General features: G+C 40.1%; 1 protein-coding gene across 4 annotated transcripts in view; it reads left to right on the plus strand.

Moving 5' to 3' along the window:
• Positions 1–2037: 2037 nt before the first annotated feature.
• Positions 2038–15965, plus strand: part of ABCA4 (ATP binding cassette subfamily A member 4) — an 84406-nt gene continuing 70478 nt past the window's right edge. For 2 of the 4 annotated variants that reach the window (XM_040610779.1, XM_040610780.1), the window contains exons 1-3: positions 2038–2392; positions 11734–11826; positions 15634–15727. In XM_040610779.1, coding sequence (XP_040466713.1) covers positions 11761–11826; positions 15634–15727 — 160 coding nt within the window. In that variant the 5' untranslated portion in view covers positions 2038–2392; positions 11734–11760. Of the gene's footprint in view, positions 2393–7761; positions 7889–11733; positions 11827–15633; positions 15728–15965 lie in introns of those variants that run through there. The other 2 variants (XM_040610776.1, XM_040610777.1) reach the window with 2 other exon arrangements.

The raw sequence follows: 15965 nt of genomic DNA on the forward strand, positions 1-15965 counted from the left end.
TCAGTGACTCTATGGCTTCCATATCTGGATTTCTTCTAACTTATTAAAACACAGACATTTGGCCTTTGTAATAGGATAGTACTCTGCTGCATCTGTCTTCTGGGGATGGGGGGTGGTACGCTTTTCTCAATGAGATTACAATTAGCTTGACCCTCTCTCACATACTATAGAGTACAGTGATTGTAGCCTGGTAATTGCTACTGATACAAGGCTCTTGGAGGACACGAAAAGCAAAGAATTGCTTTTCTGCTTTTACAATGTAAAATACGCTGGGCTTTCCTACTGCATTCCCTTTATCCTTTTTCCCAAAATATCCCAGATAAAATCCCACGCTGCATTCAGTGGGCGTAATCTGATTTCAGTTTCCAGAGCAAAAGATACTAAACCCGCAACGCTGAACTTCTGATTCCTTGTCACGTTTCCACAGAAGCATGGCTTGCACTCTTGGCAAAGCCCTTGCCACCACTGGGCTGCCCTGGCCATGCTCGGAGCCCTTCCTTTGGGGAGCTGCCTCATAGTACGGAAAATCTGAAGATTCCATCTGCCCAGACTGGTATTGTGAGTTGCATAATAAAATGAGAGGAGGGATAAAGGCTTCTTGACATAGTTTGTTCCACTTAGAAAAATGGAGGAGGAGGGAGACCCCACACAACTGGTTAAGGAGCAGCAAATAGCATTAATGAAAAATTACAGGTGTTGTATCAGAACCTCATAGCACAGCTGTGAAAGGGTAGTGCTGGTCAGTACAGATCAGGGCTATGAGATAGCTAATTTATTTAACTACCATGAAATCTATTGTCTCACTATATTTTAAAGTTTTAGCATATGTCTAGCACTGAACATGCTAATAGCTTGAGGTTATAATTAAAAGCTGTTCCTCTAGTTGGATGGAGGGTCTCCAATACTCGCCAGAGCAGGCTGCAGTGATGGAGGGTCAGGGAGCCTATACTCACCTGTGAGAAACAGATGAACATCAGCCAAGTGGTAACGCCAGTTACTGGCAGTTACCATATTGCTTTTTATGTACCATCTGCTTCCGTGTTTTGCTAGTGTGAAAGGTTTCTGCTGTTTTAAATCTGCCCTGGTTCTTCGTTCAGTGTTTCCCATAGCTGGGCAGCTACTGGTGGGCTCAGCTGGGAGCCGGGGAGCGCTGCACCCCGCTGCGTGCTCTGCGTGGGGGTGCACAGGTGGCTCATAAAACCCCATTATTTTATGAAAAACTTGTCGCACACTTTCAAAAGAATTATGCACGCCGCTGGTTTGTGATGCCTTTAACTCTTTATGCAATGCAACTGAAGGAGGAAGCGCACTTCTTTCGAAATGAAAACCTTGGAAGCTTAGGAGTTGTGACCCTGCTGCCCAGCACAGTGCCAGCACAGGAGCGCCTGCGGGGTGGTGGCCAGAGTTCTTCCAGAACCTTCCCGCCACGCTGAGGGACCGGGGCAGCCTGCAGGGGCCTGCGAGGCAGCGGCTCAGGGGCCGGTGTGTGACTTGTTAGTTCGCAGACTTTTGTAAACGTTTGCAGCTTGATGTCAGGGCTGTTTTGGGTTGGGGCTGGTGCCCTGGGGCCTTCCGCGCCTTCCCCTGCGGGTGAGGAAGCGCCGCGGCGGGCGTGGCCGCCTCCCGCCATCGCGGGGCTGGGGGCGCCGGGCGCTGAGGCGGCGGCTTGAGGAGGGACGTGACTGGCCGCGGCGGCAGAGCCGGCAGCCGGGGGGAAAAGACTTAGGCTTTCTTTTCGACTGGAAATGTTACTAATGGGCCCTATTGTTTCTTTAGGTTCTGATGCTGATTTCCCTAGGTTTTGTGTTTGAAATGGCTTCTCTCCAGCTGAATCGCAGTAATTCCACCCACCTGCCCCAAGTGACAGGCTCTGGGTCATGCCAGCACCCTGCGGTTTGTCCTCTGCGGAAGAAACCTTTCTGTGTCAGATTTGCTTGGTAATTGCGTTTTCTGAAGTCATAATGCGCTGCCTCATCCCTCTTAAAGCTTTGGCAGAGTACCGACTTCCATAAGTCACTGACCTAATTAGTCATGACAGCTGTTTGTTTAGCAGGGCCCCTATGCTACCAGAACTACCCTTCTGAGACCATCTTTTCAAATACAGGGTTTGTTTAGATCTGAAGAAACGCCTTCGGAAGTAGCCCCTAGTGCAGACTGTTGTGTTTGTGCTGCTCATACTGGATATTTGGGAGGATTTTTATTCAGGAGCCTTTAAACTTGCAGATTGAGCTGTTATGTATCGAGTAGGGGATTAAAACAATCTCCTTAAAACTGAGCAGTGTTACTCTGCAAGCACAAACTGCCTCTAAGATATGTGTTTCTCTGCAACCAAGCTGAATATTCCTTCAGAAACCTTTCCCTTTCCCATAGCACAGCAGCACTCGCACATGAGGTAAGATTTTTGTGGTAAGTTTTCCAGGGGTTTTATTGCTTCTATTTAAGAACTCCTTGTCTTGCTTGTAAATCTATTAGTTCTTTAGCTTCTGTAGTCTATGTAGCAGAGGCCTAACGGAGTTCCTCTGAAAGCTGACACAAAATGCTCTGTGAAGGCAGTTAGTGTGGGTACACTAACATTGGTAACTTAGTTCGGAGCATGTTCTGCTTTTGAAGTGACTCCTTTACATGCCACTGTGGTTCACCGTACAGAGTGATCTCAGAGCACACAAACTTTATTCTTTTTGGATAAGGCTAAACTGGAGCATGTGCTTCAGCAGTGTACCTGATGTGCGGCAGCTGCTAATGCACATTCAGTCCATGGGGCCAGATTGGAGATCATCTGAAGTAACCCCTAGACACATCATCTGTGGGTGCTGGGTCTCAGCACTCACACTATAAATCTGCCTCGCTGGGCCATCCTACTTGTCAGCATACACCTGGACTTAATATGTTGGGAAAATGGGACATTTGAAACCATTTCAACTTTCTACTAGCAAAGTTTGGGATGGGGGGGATGTCTGATATTTACAGATAATGCTATTTTTATATAAATGTCAACGTGGAAATAAGTTTCACAGAAGGATGCTTTGGAGACAAGCCTTTCTCAATAAAATATTCTGTGTACCCACTTAATTTTGCAAGAGAGAGAGGAGTTCTGATTCTAATTGAGAGATGTGTGGGATCCTTGAAAAGTGATTTTACTCACAGGTAGAAGAAAAAGCCATCCCAAATCTTACAGAATGTAAAATGTTGGAAGAAGGTGAATGCTAGGAAAAGCCTCACTTCTCAGTCCTTATGCTGGTGGATGTCAGAAGAGTGTCTGCAAAGTAAACTGGCTTACAGCAGAAGTAGAAAACATGCCTTCTGAGTTTGCACTTAGTATCCTTTGTGCTTGTTTAAAGCCAGATTGAGGTGATTAGCCCAACACTGGGTTTGGACATGGACAGGATCTGTTCAAGACGCCACATTTCCCTGTGTTTGATGTGTGGAGGAGTCTGCCAATTCTGATTGTCTTTTCTTAGAAATGCACCTTACAAATGGACGTTTCACTGGGCCTTTTCTTATTCTGTCTGGTTTCTTGTCAGCACTGTCCTTGAACGATTCTATCACTGACCTTGTGAATAATACAGCTTCCACCAGTTTCTGGGTATACTCACTTCTTGGCACGTGTTCTTTGCCATCTATTCAAGTGGTACAACTAGTTTCCTCGCTTTCCAACTCCTTTCTTTAACTCTTTTACAGCAGCCTTATCTAAGAAATATCATTTGACCCCAGTTTGCCAGAAGTTCCCATTCTTGTCCTTCAGGTTACTCTTTTATGGAGGGAAGCCTCTGAAACACATTAGGAAAAATTTATAAACCTTCAGCTTGTGTTCTCCCCACCTGTTTAAGGTAGCTGGGTGAAAAGCTTAACTCAGAAACCCCCAGCCTGCGTATGTGTAATTTTCTTTACGTACACACAGGTGTATCTGTTTATTTAAGATACATTTACACATGCACACTCCTACAGTTTGCCTGGGTAAAATTGTGTTGGCATTAATTGTGCTAGCTCTCTCATGAGACTGTGTCTAGTGACGTGTATAAGAAAAAACATCTTGCCAGTTAAGAATTTGTCATAATGCTGGAAAGCTTTATTCCTGAAAAGAAGTGTTGGCCCATGGGCACACCCGGTACGCATGAGTGTGCATATTTTCAAAGCTTTCTTTTCAAGTAATTTTTAAATTCTGTTCATTTTAGGGAAATCTTTGGTTGTGTTGCTGGAGAGTTTACTAGTGATGTTTTCATAGTTTGCTGAACAAACAGCATTTAACCAGATCTGACTTTGTAGTCAAGTGTCCGGAATAAGTTTGGAAATAAAAGTAGTAAAATGCTGGCTTTTAAAACAGCTGTTAAAACTATGGTGTATGTAGGTGAAGGGGTAACGGAACACACATACCATATGACTTGAGGTATTGCATGTATGTGTTCATGAGGTACATTACAGGGAACTTTTACGTTATTACATATCTATTGCAGGAATGATGCAAGAACTATCACCGTATCTCTTGCCACTCAGTGCTTTCATTATGTTCTGATAAGTACATGGAACGCCTCCTTTTTTGCTACTACTGGCAGCAAACTACAGATCATTAGGAAAACCCTAAGTGATAGTGACAACTGTGGGTAGAGCTACCAGAGAAATTGTGCAGTGCACTCCATAAACCGAACTGTATTTTCCCCATCCCATGTGAAATGATAGGCTTTACATAAGCTCTCTCTGTTTACATTCAAAGATCCCATGCTTTACAGAGGAAAAATGGGTCACAGTCACAGCTTGAACATAGAAAACAAATATATCCTACCATCATCCAATTGTGATGTAAAAAATCTAATTAGGAGAGATTAGTTTAATCTGTTAGAGCTGTCTGTGTACATGCAGGCAGCCAAAATGGAACCATTTTCTTAAAATTACTTAGAATCTCGGAGTTAAAATGTTTGTTTGCTGAATAAAATTGTTAGATATTGCCTCAGACACAATCATAGCGCTTAAACATAGTCTGCAGCTGATCATCAGCAGCAGTAGTTTCTTGCTTTGCACTGCCATTAATCAGAGCGGACTTCCCTCTGTGACTTTGTAAAGCCCCTTGTCAAGATGGCAGCAGTGTGAGTCTTAGCTGAGATACGAACATACGTCCACAGAAATTAGATTAAAGCCACTTGTAAAAGAGGAGGTTGCCACATCTTCCTTCATGCAGGAAGCCAGGTTAAAGTCAGTGGTTTAGGTGGCAAATCTGTGTGGAGGCTTGAAGGTCCTGACACGGCACTGGGAAGAAGGCAGCGTGCTGAGTGCAGTGCTCTGCTGTCAGAGCTGCAGTGTGGTGTGGTGTAATCCTGTCGACTGCTAAATGCAGTGAAATGAAGTTTTGTGGAGGATCCTCAAAGGTCTCCTCAAAGCCCTGCAAAGAAGGTTGTGACAGTGTTTGCATGTTTCTTTTTTTATTGTTTTAAATAACGGAGGGTGGATTGGTGCTCAACTTCTGCTTAGAAAAACAGTCACAGCGAGGCAGTGAGGGAAGATTTAATGATACTTATACAGAGCCATTGCCTAGTGTGAGCACTGGTGGGAGGTTTTGCTGTACTGCCGTGTCTTTCAACCCTTACAGATGAAAATCTGTAAACAATGCAGTGTTCACCCAGTGCTTTTTGCTTCTGGATCTGATCATGCTACTTGAGGGTAATTTACGTTGGAGATGTGAAATAAGCTATTTAATAATAATATGTAGCTTGATTTAGTGAATATTAGTTGAAGTAGGGCAGAGCTTGTTGAAAGGCTTTCTGAAAGCATCTCTGGAAGTCTGAGACTGCACACACATAAGGTCATGTTGTATTTAGCTTAGTACGTTTCTATGTGAGCTTGCAGCTTGATGACATTTCAGAAGTTCTAGAAAATATAAAATCAAAGATCAGATGAGAAGAATGATATTTTTTCCTTTCCTGCAGTGTTGTGAAAGTTACTTCTGTGTCTTGCTGTCTCTATTCTTAAGAGAATGACAGTCCATGAAGAAACGTACTGAACTAGCTATATTTCTGCACATGCAGATGTTACAAGAACAAACTTCCCAGGCCTTTCACAAGGGAAGTATAGTAACAGCAAGGATGTTAATTTTGTCAGAAAAATTTTTGAAAATGAATGGGGTGAAAAAAATAGTCTTCTCCAGGTACTGCAGTTCTGATTTGTCTAGAAAGCCTAGAAGGAATTCCCAGTCTCTAAAATGTTGTCTCCAATAGAAAAAAAAAAACCCTAAAACAAAACCCGCTTGTGCCATGTTCATGAAACAATTGGAGCTTAGAGGAAGTATTGAAAATCTTATGAACTAAGTTTTGAAGTAGTGGGAAAGACTTCTGTCATATCAGCAGGCATACAATTGAAAAAATGCTAATAAACTTAATGAGGGTGACACTTGTTTGTCATGATATCATTAAAGAATTTGAGAATTAATGAACATGTTGCAGTGTTCTTAACCTGATGGTAATGAGGAAGGCTGTGATACGTCAGTACCCTGGGAGCTTAGGCTCCTCAGGAAAAGCAGGAACATACTACAAGTAATGACTAAATTCAGAAGACAATGGCTTAAAGAAATACTCAGTTGAGAGAAATTCTTGATAACTTTTGATAGTAAAGTGTAATTGATACAGTGTAAGCAGGGTAAGAGGACCCTTTGCAAACTGCTGTTGATAATCTGGAGGCCAGGAATGTTCTACTGAACCTCCAGGATAAAGTCAGGGAAGAGCTATTGTTTGTTGTTGGCAGCCAGTCAAAATATGAAACTTTACGTGATGTTAATTTGCTTGCTTCATTTCTAGACGTTACTGTTACCTCTTATAAAGTGAAATACAGAAATATCTGATTCACGGCATGAGTGTCTTCAGCCTCCTGTACTATCAGCTGAGAAATAAATGGTTAACTTGGTTACTAACCCAGACACCTTTTTGTGATTCCAGCTGTAACACTAGAATATGTGCTGTCTAGCAAGAAGGTCTAGGTGATAAAAGCTGTCACCATATTTCCTTGCTGAAATGCAAAAGCCAGAAAAAGGAAAGGCCTTTTTTTTATTACTTAATTGTTTAAAGATATTTTTAACTCTTGCTTTTTTCTTCTGGTTATGTCCTGGATTTTGTAAGATAGGATTGAACTTTGAAAAATTAGGATTTTTAAATGTAAAAATTAATTTATTTCTATTGTTTTAAAATCAGTATTTAAGTTTATTATACTGTGTATCAAAACTAGCAGTAATGACTGGTGTAACCAATTATTTATTTCACTTTCTTGTCTTCTGTCAACAAATATATGAGTTTTCTTTCTGAATGCAGAGAGCAAGTCATCCATGTTGTAGTGTGAACTGCTGAGGGAAAAAGAAGAGAAAAAAGTAAAAAAATAAGTGGGTTTTTTTTATTTTCTTGAGTTGGGGCTTTGTAAGTGTCTTCCTAAACTTCAATAGTATGCTGGTTTTATAACCAAGTTAATTTTGTTGGCCCTTACAGTCAGCACCCTGGAAAGAAAATCAGTTCCTGCAAAAGGAAAATCAACAAAACACAGATTTTCATATGCCGTGGATATGTCACATCCCTTGAGCATGTTGTTTTCAAGGCAGCAAGCATTTGCCGTTCTAAATAGTAACAGTCATAATTTGCATTAGCGTCTTAATGAAAAACTGAATCAACAGTTCATAAGTGTGGGGGACTTCTTCTGGTTTTAGGAGGGGTTTAATATCTATGTTAATAAACTTTGGTTTTTTGGAAACTGAGCTTCTTCTAGTGCCTGTGCCGTTTCTAATTGCAACTGTCTCAAGCCACCACTGATTTTGTGAGCAGGGTGCTGCCTTTAAAGAATGTAGGTCCCCACCATGATTAATCACCCCCGAAGCTCTGGTACTTCCTGAGCCCAAGTGGAGTTCTCAACACGTTATTGCTAAGTACTGTTTTTATCATGATTCTACTCAATTATTTTATTATAGTGTTTTGCTCTACTTAAACTAGTAGAGCTTGAGTCTTAACCACACAATTCTGTGTTGTCTGTCTGAGTAATGCCCAGATAGGAAGGGATATTTCAGGATTGAAAATTAATTATTATTTATTCATTCTGTGCTGCTAGAGAATCTGAGTCTTGTCTCTAGTGCCTTCTGATTACATTAAGTTCTTTTTTTTCTACACTTTTGTCTCATGTTCACCTGCCTAATTCAGATTTCTAAGCAGTATAAGGTTAATGCACTTTAACACATCTGTGAAGCTGTTCTATTTAGGAAAGCAAGGTTCTTTCCCTTTAGCACCTAGTGCAGGTGTTATAAACAAAGCAGTCTGGGGATATATAAATGCATTCTTGTTCATCCTAAAATTAGAGGCAATTCTAAGGTGTGTCTGATGAGTAAAATAGAACCTTTTTTATATGTTGATTGCACATCATGTACTAATGCCATAACTAATGCCATATGGCATTAACAGTTTGGTTTAGGCCAAAAGGAAAAGTACTTTTAAATTCTGACTCATTTAGCAGAGTCTTAACCTTGGTAATCAGTCTAGTAGTTGCTTTCTTAAAGACAAATTCCTTTGGCACTTTGTGCATATTAATTAAGTTGACTGAGTTTCTCCTCTTTATAAGGAATGTCTCTCCCCATTACTATCAACAAATGTAACTAGCAAGGTTTAATGTAAAAAACCTTGAAAGTTAAATTGCAAGCACAATCGGGATAACCTTACTGCCCTGTTTTTCTCTCAAAGTCGTTTGTTTTGGCTTCTTTACTACTTATATTTTTAGTCTCAGAATAATAGCTGGATTTTCCAGAGCAAATTCTAACAGCCATTTTATCTGGCAATCCTATTCCCATTTATGGTCTTGCACTACAAATTTTCTCAGTAATAGTAGTGAAAGTTACAGGATGGTGCAGGTATGTCATACATAGTGAGAGATTTAGGAACATGAGCTAAGACTCTCTATACTGTTAGGGAATCTCTCATTAAGATACTCTTAATGACGGGTTGCTCAGTAGAGAGCCAGGAAGAAGAGGAGAAGCCAGGCCATTGGTAGACTACAGATTTTATGGCCTTGACATGAAGGCTTGAATTTCCTTTCACAGCTGTTGCAGAAAGATTGCAGTGTCCATCTGGGGTTTGGAGGAAGGTGAGAGGAGCTGGAACAAAACTGGCTTTCCCTCATTTGTTCAGCTGCAGGATTCATTCTTCAGAACAGCAGCAGGAGAGCCCTGGGTCATGCAAGAGTGTCAGAAAGCCATCTGACTGCCTGTACGTGGCAACTCTGAAGAGAGCACTGCTGTAAACTCCTGAGAAGCAGCAGGCACGCCACACTAATGGCAGCTGCAAGTTGGTGACTGATGGGAGCTGCCTGCAACCAAATATAGGGCAGCTTCCCATGTGAGAATGTTCTTACGTGTCATCACCCTATTTACATGCAGAACCTGCTGCCACTAGCGAAACTGCAGAAGTATTGTCTTTTCTTGATGATGCTCAGCCAATTTTATTGCTACGCTCTAAACCCTTCCAATAGCTAATTGCTCAGAAGTGCCCTGGATTGGGTAAATGTCTGAATAAGCACTGGATGTGTTTCTTTTCATTTACTTAGTGAAGGAGAAAAAAATTGAATGTTAGTGTCTAAATTTAGCCTTTTCTGTCTCCTGAATACACTCAGCAATCAAATAATTGATCTAGATTGGTTTTGTAGTGTAAGCTCTAAGAAAAAGAAATGTCTGTGTCCTGACACTTAAGCTTGCAAAATTGGCCTCTGTTACTACATGGTTGGCTGCCTTTGTGCACAAATAGTGTGGCAAACTCTGCAAGGACAGCATTTAGCCAATTTGATACAGAATTTCGTATTCCTCTCTATTCAATTCTTTAGTCTCAATGTCAAGACTTCAATAATGTTCCCTCTCATAATGGATTGAAACAGTCTTCACATCCCATCAGTGTGAAGCTAAATGTCCCAAATCAAAACTGGTCCTGTTCTGCATGTCATGATGCATGTTTAGGATCCCAGTATTGTCTATACTATTAAGACTGTTTTTCAACTTACAGTGTTAGGCAGTTACCAAAGCTGTGGGTTAATTTTGTTCCCTTTAGCTTTTATCCACTCAAAGTGGGAGGCTGTCACACCCCAAAAGTGTATCTCTTCAAACCATCAAGTGTTAATGCATTTACTCTTTACAGCATTAGTAGTTTTTATAGCTAGTCTCACTTCTTGTGGTGCTTTGCAACTTAGGCAGTTAGAGTTGATGGAGTGACCTTGATAACTGCATCAAACCATTGACCTACAAAATATAGAAAATGCTCCAGGTTTTGGCATCATTGGTTTTGCATGGATGATCTTTCTGCAGAACTGTTGTTTTGTTATTTCACCCCCAATAAATAGCACAGCTAATTCTAGCCAAGTTTGTCCTTAAGTGTCCTGCTCTAATCTCTTCCATGCCCAGTATGTCAGAAGAGAGCTGCTCATTCTTTAGGATCCCTTTCCAGCACGGTTGGTTAGGGCTGGTGACAGCCCTTCCCCAGGGCTGGCCACCTCTTCCCTGGTTGAGGTCTGAATTCCTTTTCAGTTCATAAAATGTGGACCTGAGATGATTTTCTGAAACAGTCAACTATTGTGGATTTTTGTCTAATGATTGTAACTAATGCTTTGTTGACACATTAGGCCAAAGTACTGGGATGTGTTTTCCAAACTTTGTCCTTTAAAATCAGACAAAATCTCCTCCATTTATTAGATTTTCCAGAAACAAATTTCTAGAAGAATAGTGGCAAGAGAAACTCGACAAATAATCTAATCCATGGGCAGTTTTGCCTGTGTGAGTCTTGACAGAGGTTTCAGTAGTCTCCAGCAATGGAGGCCCCACAGCCCTCCAATGCAATCAGTTCTACTACTTCACCATTCTTATAATTAGAAAATGCTTTCCAATATCTAACTTCCATTTCCTTTTCCACAACTTACCCGGTTACTGCTGCTCATGAAGAAACCACTCTTCAGTCATTTAAATCCCATAAGGCATCTATAAAGTAGGAAGTTGATATAGGTAGCAAATTCAAATTGTTTGGTTTTTAATAGGTCCCTTTATCTGGTATTTAGATTTATATGTCAAATTATCTTTTTCCTTTTGAAGGCAAAAATTCATGGTGATAAAAATGAGTCATGAATCTAGAAAACAGAGCATATAGTGGTTTAAATTCTGTTGTATCACTACTAAAATACAGTGGGAGTTGCTGAATTAAACAGCGCAAAAATATGAGATCCTGTATTTTTTAATAAAATGGCAACAAAATGTATTTGCCTTTAGAAAATCCATTCCAGGCTGTGTTAATCAATATACATTTCTAGTGTCTGAATGGAAAACATAATTCTGTCTTTATCATAATAACTAATGTACAGTTGTAAATCCATCTTTTTCTTGGAAGAAATATTGTGAAAGCACAGATTTAATCTGATAAGTGATGCAACAGTTAACTGCTTTCATTACTTGCAAGTCCAAGTTAATAGCTGGATTCAATGTTAATGACTATTTTTTCATTTGAAAGAGACGCTTTTCCTTTCTATTGCTTTTTGGCACTGATAAATGTGTCACAGGAAATGGCCTCCAAACAAAGGAAACCCACAAATTTTCATGTATGATAGTGTATTAAGTGCAAAATTAAATGGTGCAGACAATTAAAGGAACCAATCTCTATGATAACATAATCTTAAAATAAGAACAGAAAGCTGTTATTTTGCTTTGAGGTCTGTTTCAGCTGTCAGCTGAGAAATGGCAATGCATCCTTTGCACAGGTTAACCAGAAGTGTTGATGCAGAAGAATGAGCTTCTTCAGGCAAGTCAGACTTCTACTCTGGAAGAACTGGATCCTCCGGAAAAGACAAAAGGTAAAGTGGTAGTCTTTGGATTTCAGCTTTGGACTGTACACTCATGGGATGAAGTGACTGTGGTTTTTACGTGCTTATAAATGTATCAAATTCCCCAAAGAATCAAATGTGGTCTTTGTATGGGCCTATTCAGGTCTTGTCTGGTGCTGTTTGCAAAGCTGCTCTTTACAGACCAAACACAGAATACCTGTATTGGGGTTTTCTTTAACAAGTAGTATGGTGTACCAGGAGAAGAGTTGAGTAGTAATATTTTTGTATTTTCACATTAAAAGATCTAATTTAGAAAGCATTATGGGCACCATTCAGCTCAGAGAGGTTTGATTCCTAATTTTAGATTTGTTCCTCACAACCAGCTGCTTTTAGATGTAAATCCAGTTAAGGCCCTAAAATTCACACAGATTTTATCTTTTTTAATATGGCTGAATGACATAAGTAAAGTGAAAATCAGGTAAGTATTTTAAATCCTTTCAAATCCTCTTAGATGGTACAATATTTTGTCTTAGAGCAAATTTATCTATTACTTTCCACCGTATTTCATCATTGTTCTATTTTCTTTTTTTCTTGTTTTTTTTTTCTTTAGTCCAAATTCTTAGAGTGAAACAAAACCTCAGCCTAAGGTCTTGGTCATCTGATGTACTACAATTACTGCTGTCCAGCAAAGGAAGTCGCTTTGAGGTCCTATAGATAGACTATCTGTTTCAAACTAAAAATAATTTAAAACTACATTAGGGCATCTGTGAGGCTGTAACAGTCATGCAAACAATTTTGCCATAATAACAGAGATCGATAGGGTCAAACTGAACCATGGGATGAGCTGAAATGCTGATCTATGCTGACCTGATTTTAGTCATTAAGAATGACTCACATGCAGAAATTTCCAGGATCAAAGGTTTATCTGATTTTCTTCATAGACAAATTGAATGTGCTTTATTTCATAGCTTAGCAGACTTTCTCCCACAGTCTATGTTGCCCTCAAGAGCTGATGCATATTACATTGCCAGCTCATAATTTAATACAGCATAAAAGTCACCAATCAATACTTGAGCTAAATTACACCAAATATAAGGACCCTTTTTTGAAGCTGGACTTAGTTGCTGCTTATCAAGGAGCTGTAGTAGTTTGGTTTTCAAGTCAGGAAAAAAAGCACCAAACAAACAGAAAATCCACGTCTTTCTGATCTTCAGATGTGCATACTGAGAGAATTAGAACCTGCAGGGTTTTAATTTTTAGCAAATGGATCTTTATCTAATTCTTCAGAATGTTCAGTGCATGAAATACTGTTTTGTTTGGGTTAATCTGCTCAGATATGTGACCCAAAGTGCCTGCTTGGGTTTCAGGAATTATTTTTTCTTGGTTTTTTCCTATATAATTTTAAAAAATGCTAATTTGATATTTCCTGGTGTTGCCAGAGATCCCTGTCTGTGATGATCATTCCTAGCTTATAAACACAGTGATTTAATCCACAATAGAGAAATATTTTCTCCTCTCTGAAAAGTAAAACATTTTACAACAGAGTCAGTAAAAATAATTTCCTTTTCCAAGTATATAAACCTACCTGGTTATTTGTCCTCACAGAGAAACAAGCTAGCCAAAACAGAAATCCATGTCAAAAGTAGCAATGAAATGCGTTTTGTGAAAATCAGCCTGGTTTTTGTTAACCATCGTGCAGTACCATAAATGGAGGAATAGCCCATCTTCTACTCAAGTTCATCCTTTAGCCTAATGTAATTCACAAGAGGAAGGACTTAATTACAGAGTTAACAGTTGATGCACAGTCAATTTATGCTTGTCATATTTATATGGTCTTATCACTGTGCTTGATCCATTACAGCTCCATCTGAGTGTTACATTTCTCTGTGCATGTTGCTGGGATTTCTGGTTGTCTATCTTGTGGTTCTGGAGGCTTGTGGGTGGCTCTCTGATCCTTCTAGTGAGTCCTGAGACACCCGTGTGTCCTCAGGAAAAGGATCACAGGAAAGAATCATAGGGCTAACTGCACTTGGTCGGTCCTTGTCGCACAACACGTTGTGTACCAGCTTGAAAGAAAGCTTCCCTTGCACTTCAGTCTTCAATCCCTTCCAAACCAGTTAGCTCAGACAGAAAAGAATTACTGAATTCAAGTCATGAGGATTTTGTATTTCCTGGGAATGAAGTAAGAATTGACATCTGAGCAATAACCCAGATAAATTCTGCAGCAAAGACAACAATCAAGGAGTTTCCCAGTTCTTACCCCTCTGAGTTTATGGGCATGCAGTGCTTGTCCCAAATGCCTTATCAAATGGATGGTGACGGGTGTTAAACAGACCTTGCGGACCCCTGCTGAGAAGGGTCCGTAACACTATTCTGAGCTGTGCAAAACAGCTGTCAAGCAAAAGAGCTGTACAGTGGCAGGTTTCCTTTTCTAATAATTGTGTCATCTGCCCTTTGCTGCTGGTAAGATTTGTCTGGATTTAAAAATATTCAGCCATGCACAACTTCCAAGGTGGTCAGGTATTTTTGGTTTTGTTGTTTTATTTTAAAAAAAGGAAAAGCCTGAAGAGAGAAAGTGTGAAATAGGAAATGGTTGCCTGGTGTAAATCTTTCTACCCTTTTGCTGTAAGCATAATCTGTGCTTAATTAAAGCTATTAGAGAAAGTTATATTGGAAAAAAAAAGGGCAGGTCCAAAAACCTGTTTTTAATTATCCTGTGGAGTATCTTTTGCCCTGCACGGCTCAGTTTGGAAAGGAAAAAAAAAGCATTCATATGTGACCCATCTTGTCTCTGGCTCTCCTGCTGTATGCATTATTGTTACATATTTGATGCCTGGTCAGGGAGGCAGGAGCAAAGGAAAGGAGGCACAGAGGGCTTTCCTGTGCATGTGCTACAAAAACTGGGTTCTGGAGAGAGTTTGTCCTGGCTCTTGCAGGGAGAAGAAAAAAAGTGCCACGTGGCTGAACACAAAAATCCCATAGCTAGTCCTCAGAGCTCAAAGCCTGTGCCACAGGATCAAAGGGTTGTAGTTTCAAACCTCTGCCAAAACACACAGAGGCAGTAAAACAAACTGAAACACAGGAGTGGAGGAAACAGACTGAAAACCAGGCAGGATGTTGCTCTGTGGTAAAGCAGTGCCCTTGATTTTCTGTCATAACTGGGAGCTGGTGACTGTTCTAAGCATGTTGAAAGATTTGGGCAATAAAGTGGCCTTTGAAAGGGTCTTCTATGTTATTGAGTAAGGTGTTTGATCTTAATGTATGCATTTCTACCTGTATTAGAAAATTAGTAATGTTCAAATGAATGATGACAAGAAGAAGCAAAAGTAAAGATCAAAGAATGTAAGCTTATGCTAAAGTCTTTTATCTTTGGATAAGCACAGTGCACAGGCAGCCTACTAATGAGCTAAGCATTGAAAAAGTGTGGGTAGAAAAAAAAAAAACAACCCGCACACTTTTTCTCTCTTGCGTCTAATCCTTTTTTCCTATATTGTTATAGAGTCATGCACTTTGTGTAAAAACTATTTAGTCTTATATCTGGTTTTCTGGCAGTTTAGTACTATCTGATGCCTCTTTTTACCTCAGTCAGGATGCTTAGGAGTTTCTTCAGAAGAGGTGAAGCCACTGACTTAATGGTGATGCTTCATGGGGCTCTGATGAAATCCTTGCTATTTCTGAGTGTCCTTTCCAAATGGTGAAACAGGCGAGGGATAACCACGGCCAAGTTGCACCGGACATTGCTGCTGTGAGAAGGGTCCTTATCCCTCTAAGCACTTAGTGACTCTGTACATGATTAATCTGTAAAATTTATTTTTAATTAATTTTTTTTCCTTCCAGCTTCGTTTTCTGGTGGAGCTTGTATGGCCTCTGTCATTATTTCTTGCTCTTGTCTGGCTGAGGAAAGCTAATCCACTGTATCGCCAACATGAATGTAAGAACATTAAAGATGTTTTAATGCTCTGACTTGTGCTAGGTAACATAGGTAACAGCTAAAAGTTCTCAGAGACACTGGGACCTGTTTGCTGAGTATTATTCTCCAGTGGCAAAAGAACAGACTTTGCCTCAAGTAGTTTAGTTATTTATAGCCATATATTGTAAGAATTACCAGTGAGGAGAAAAAAAATATCTCTGGTTTTCCTGTGAGATGCTTTGTGGTTGGACTTACATGG

The sequence above is a fragment of the Falco naumanni genome, chromosome 11 (assembly GCF_017639655.2).
Source record: "Falco naumanni isolate bFalNau1 chromosome 11, bFalNau1.pat, whole genome shotgun sequence".
NCBI lineage: Eukaryota > Metazoa > Chordata > Aves > Falconiformes > Falconidae > Falco > Falco naumanni.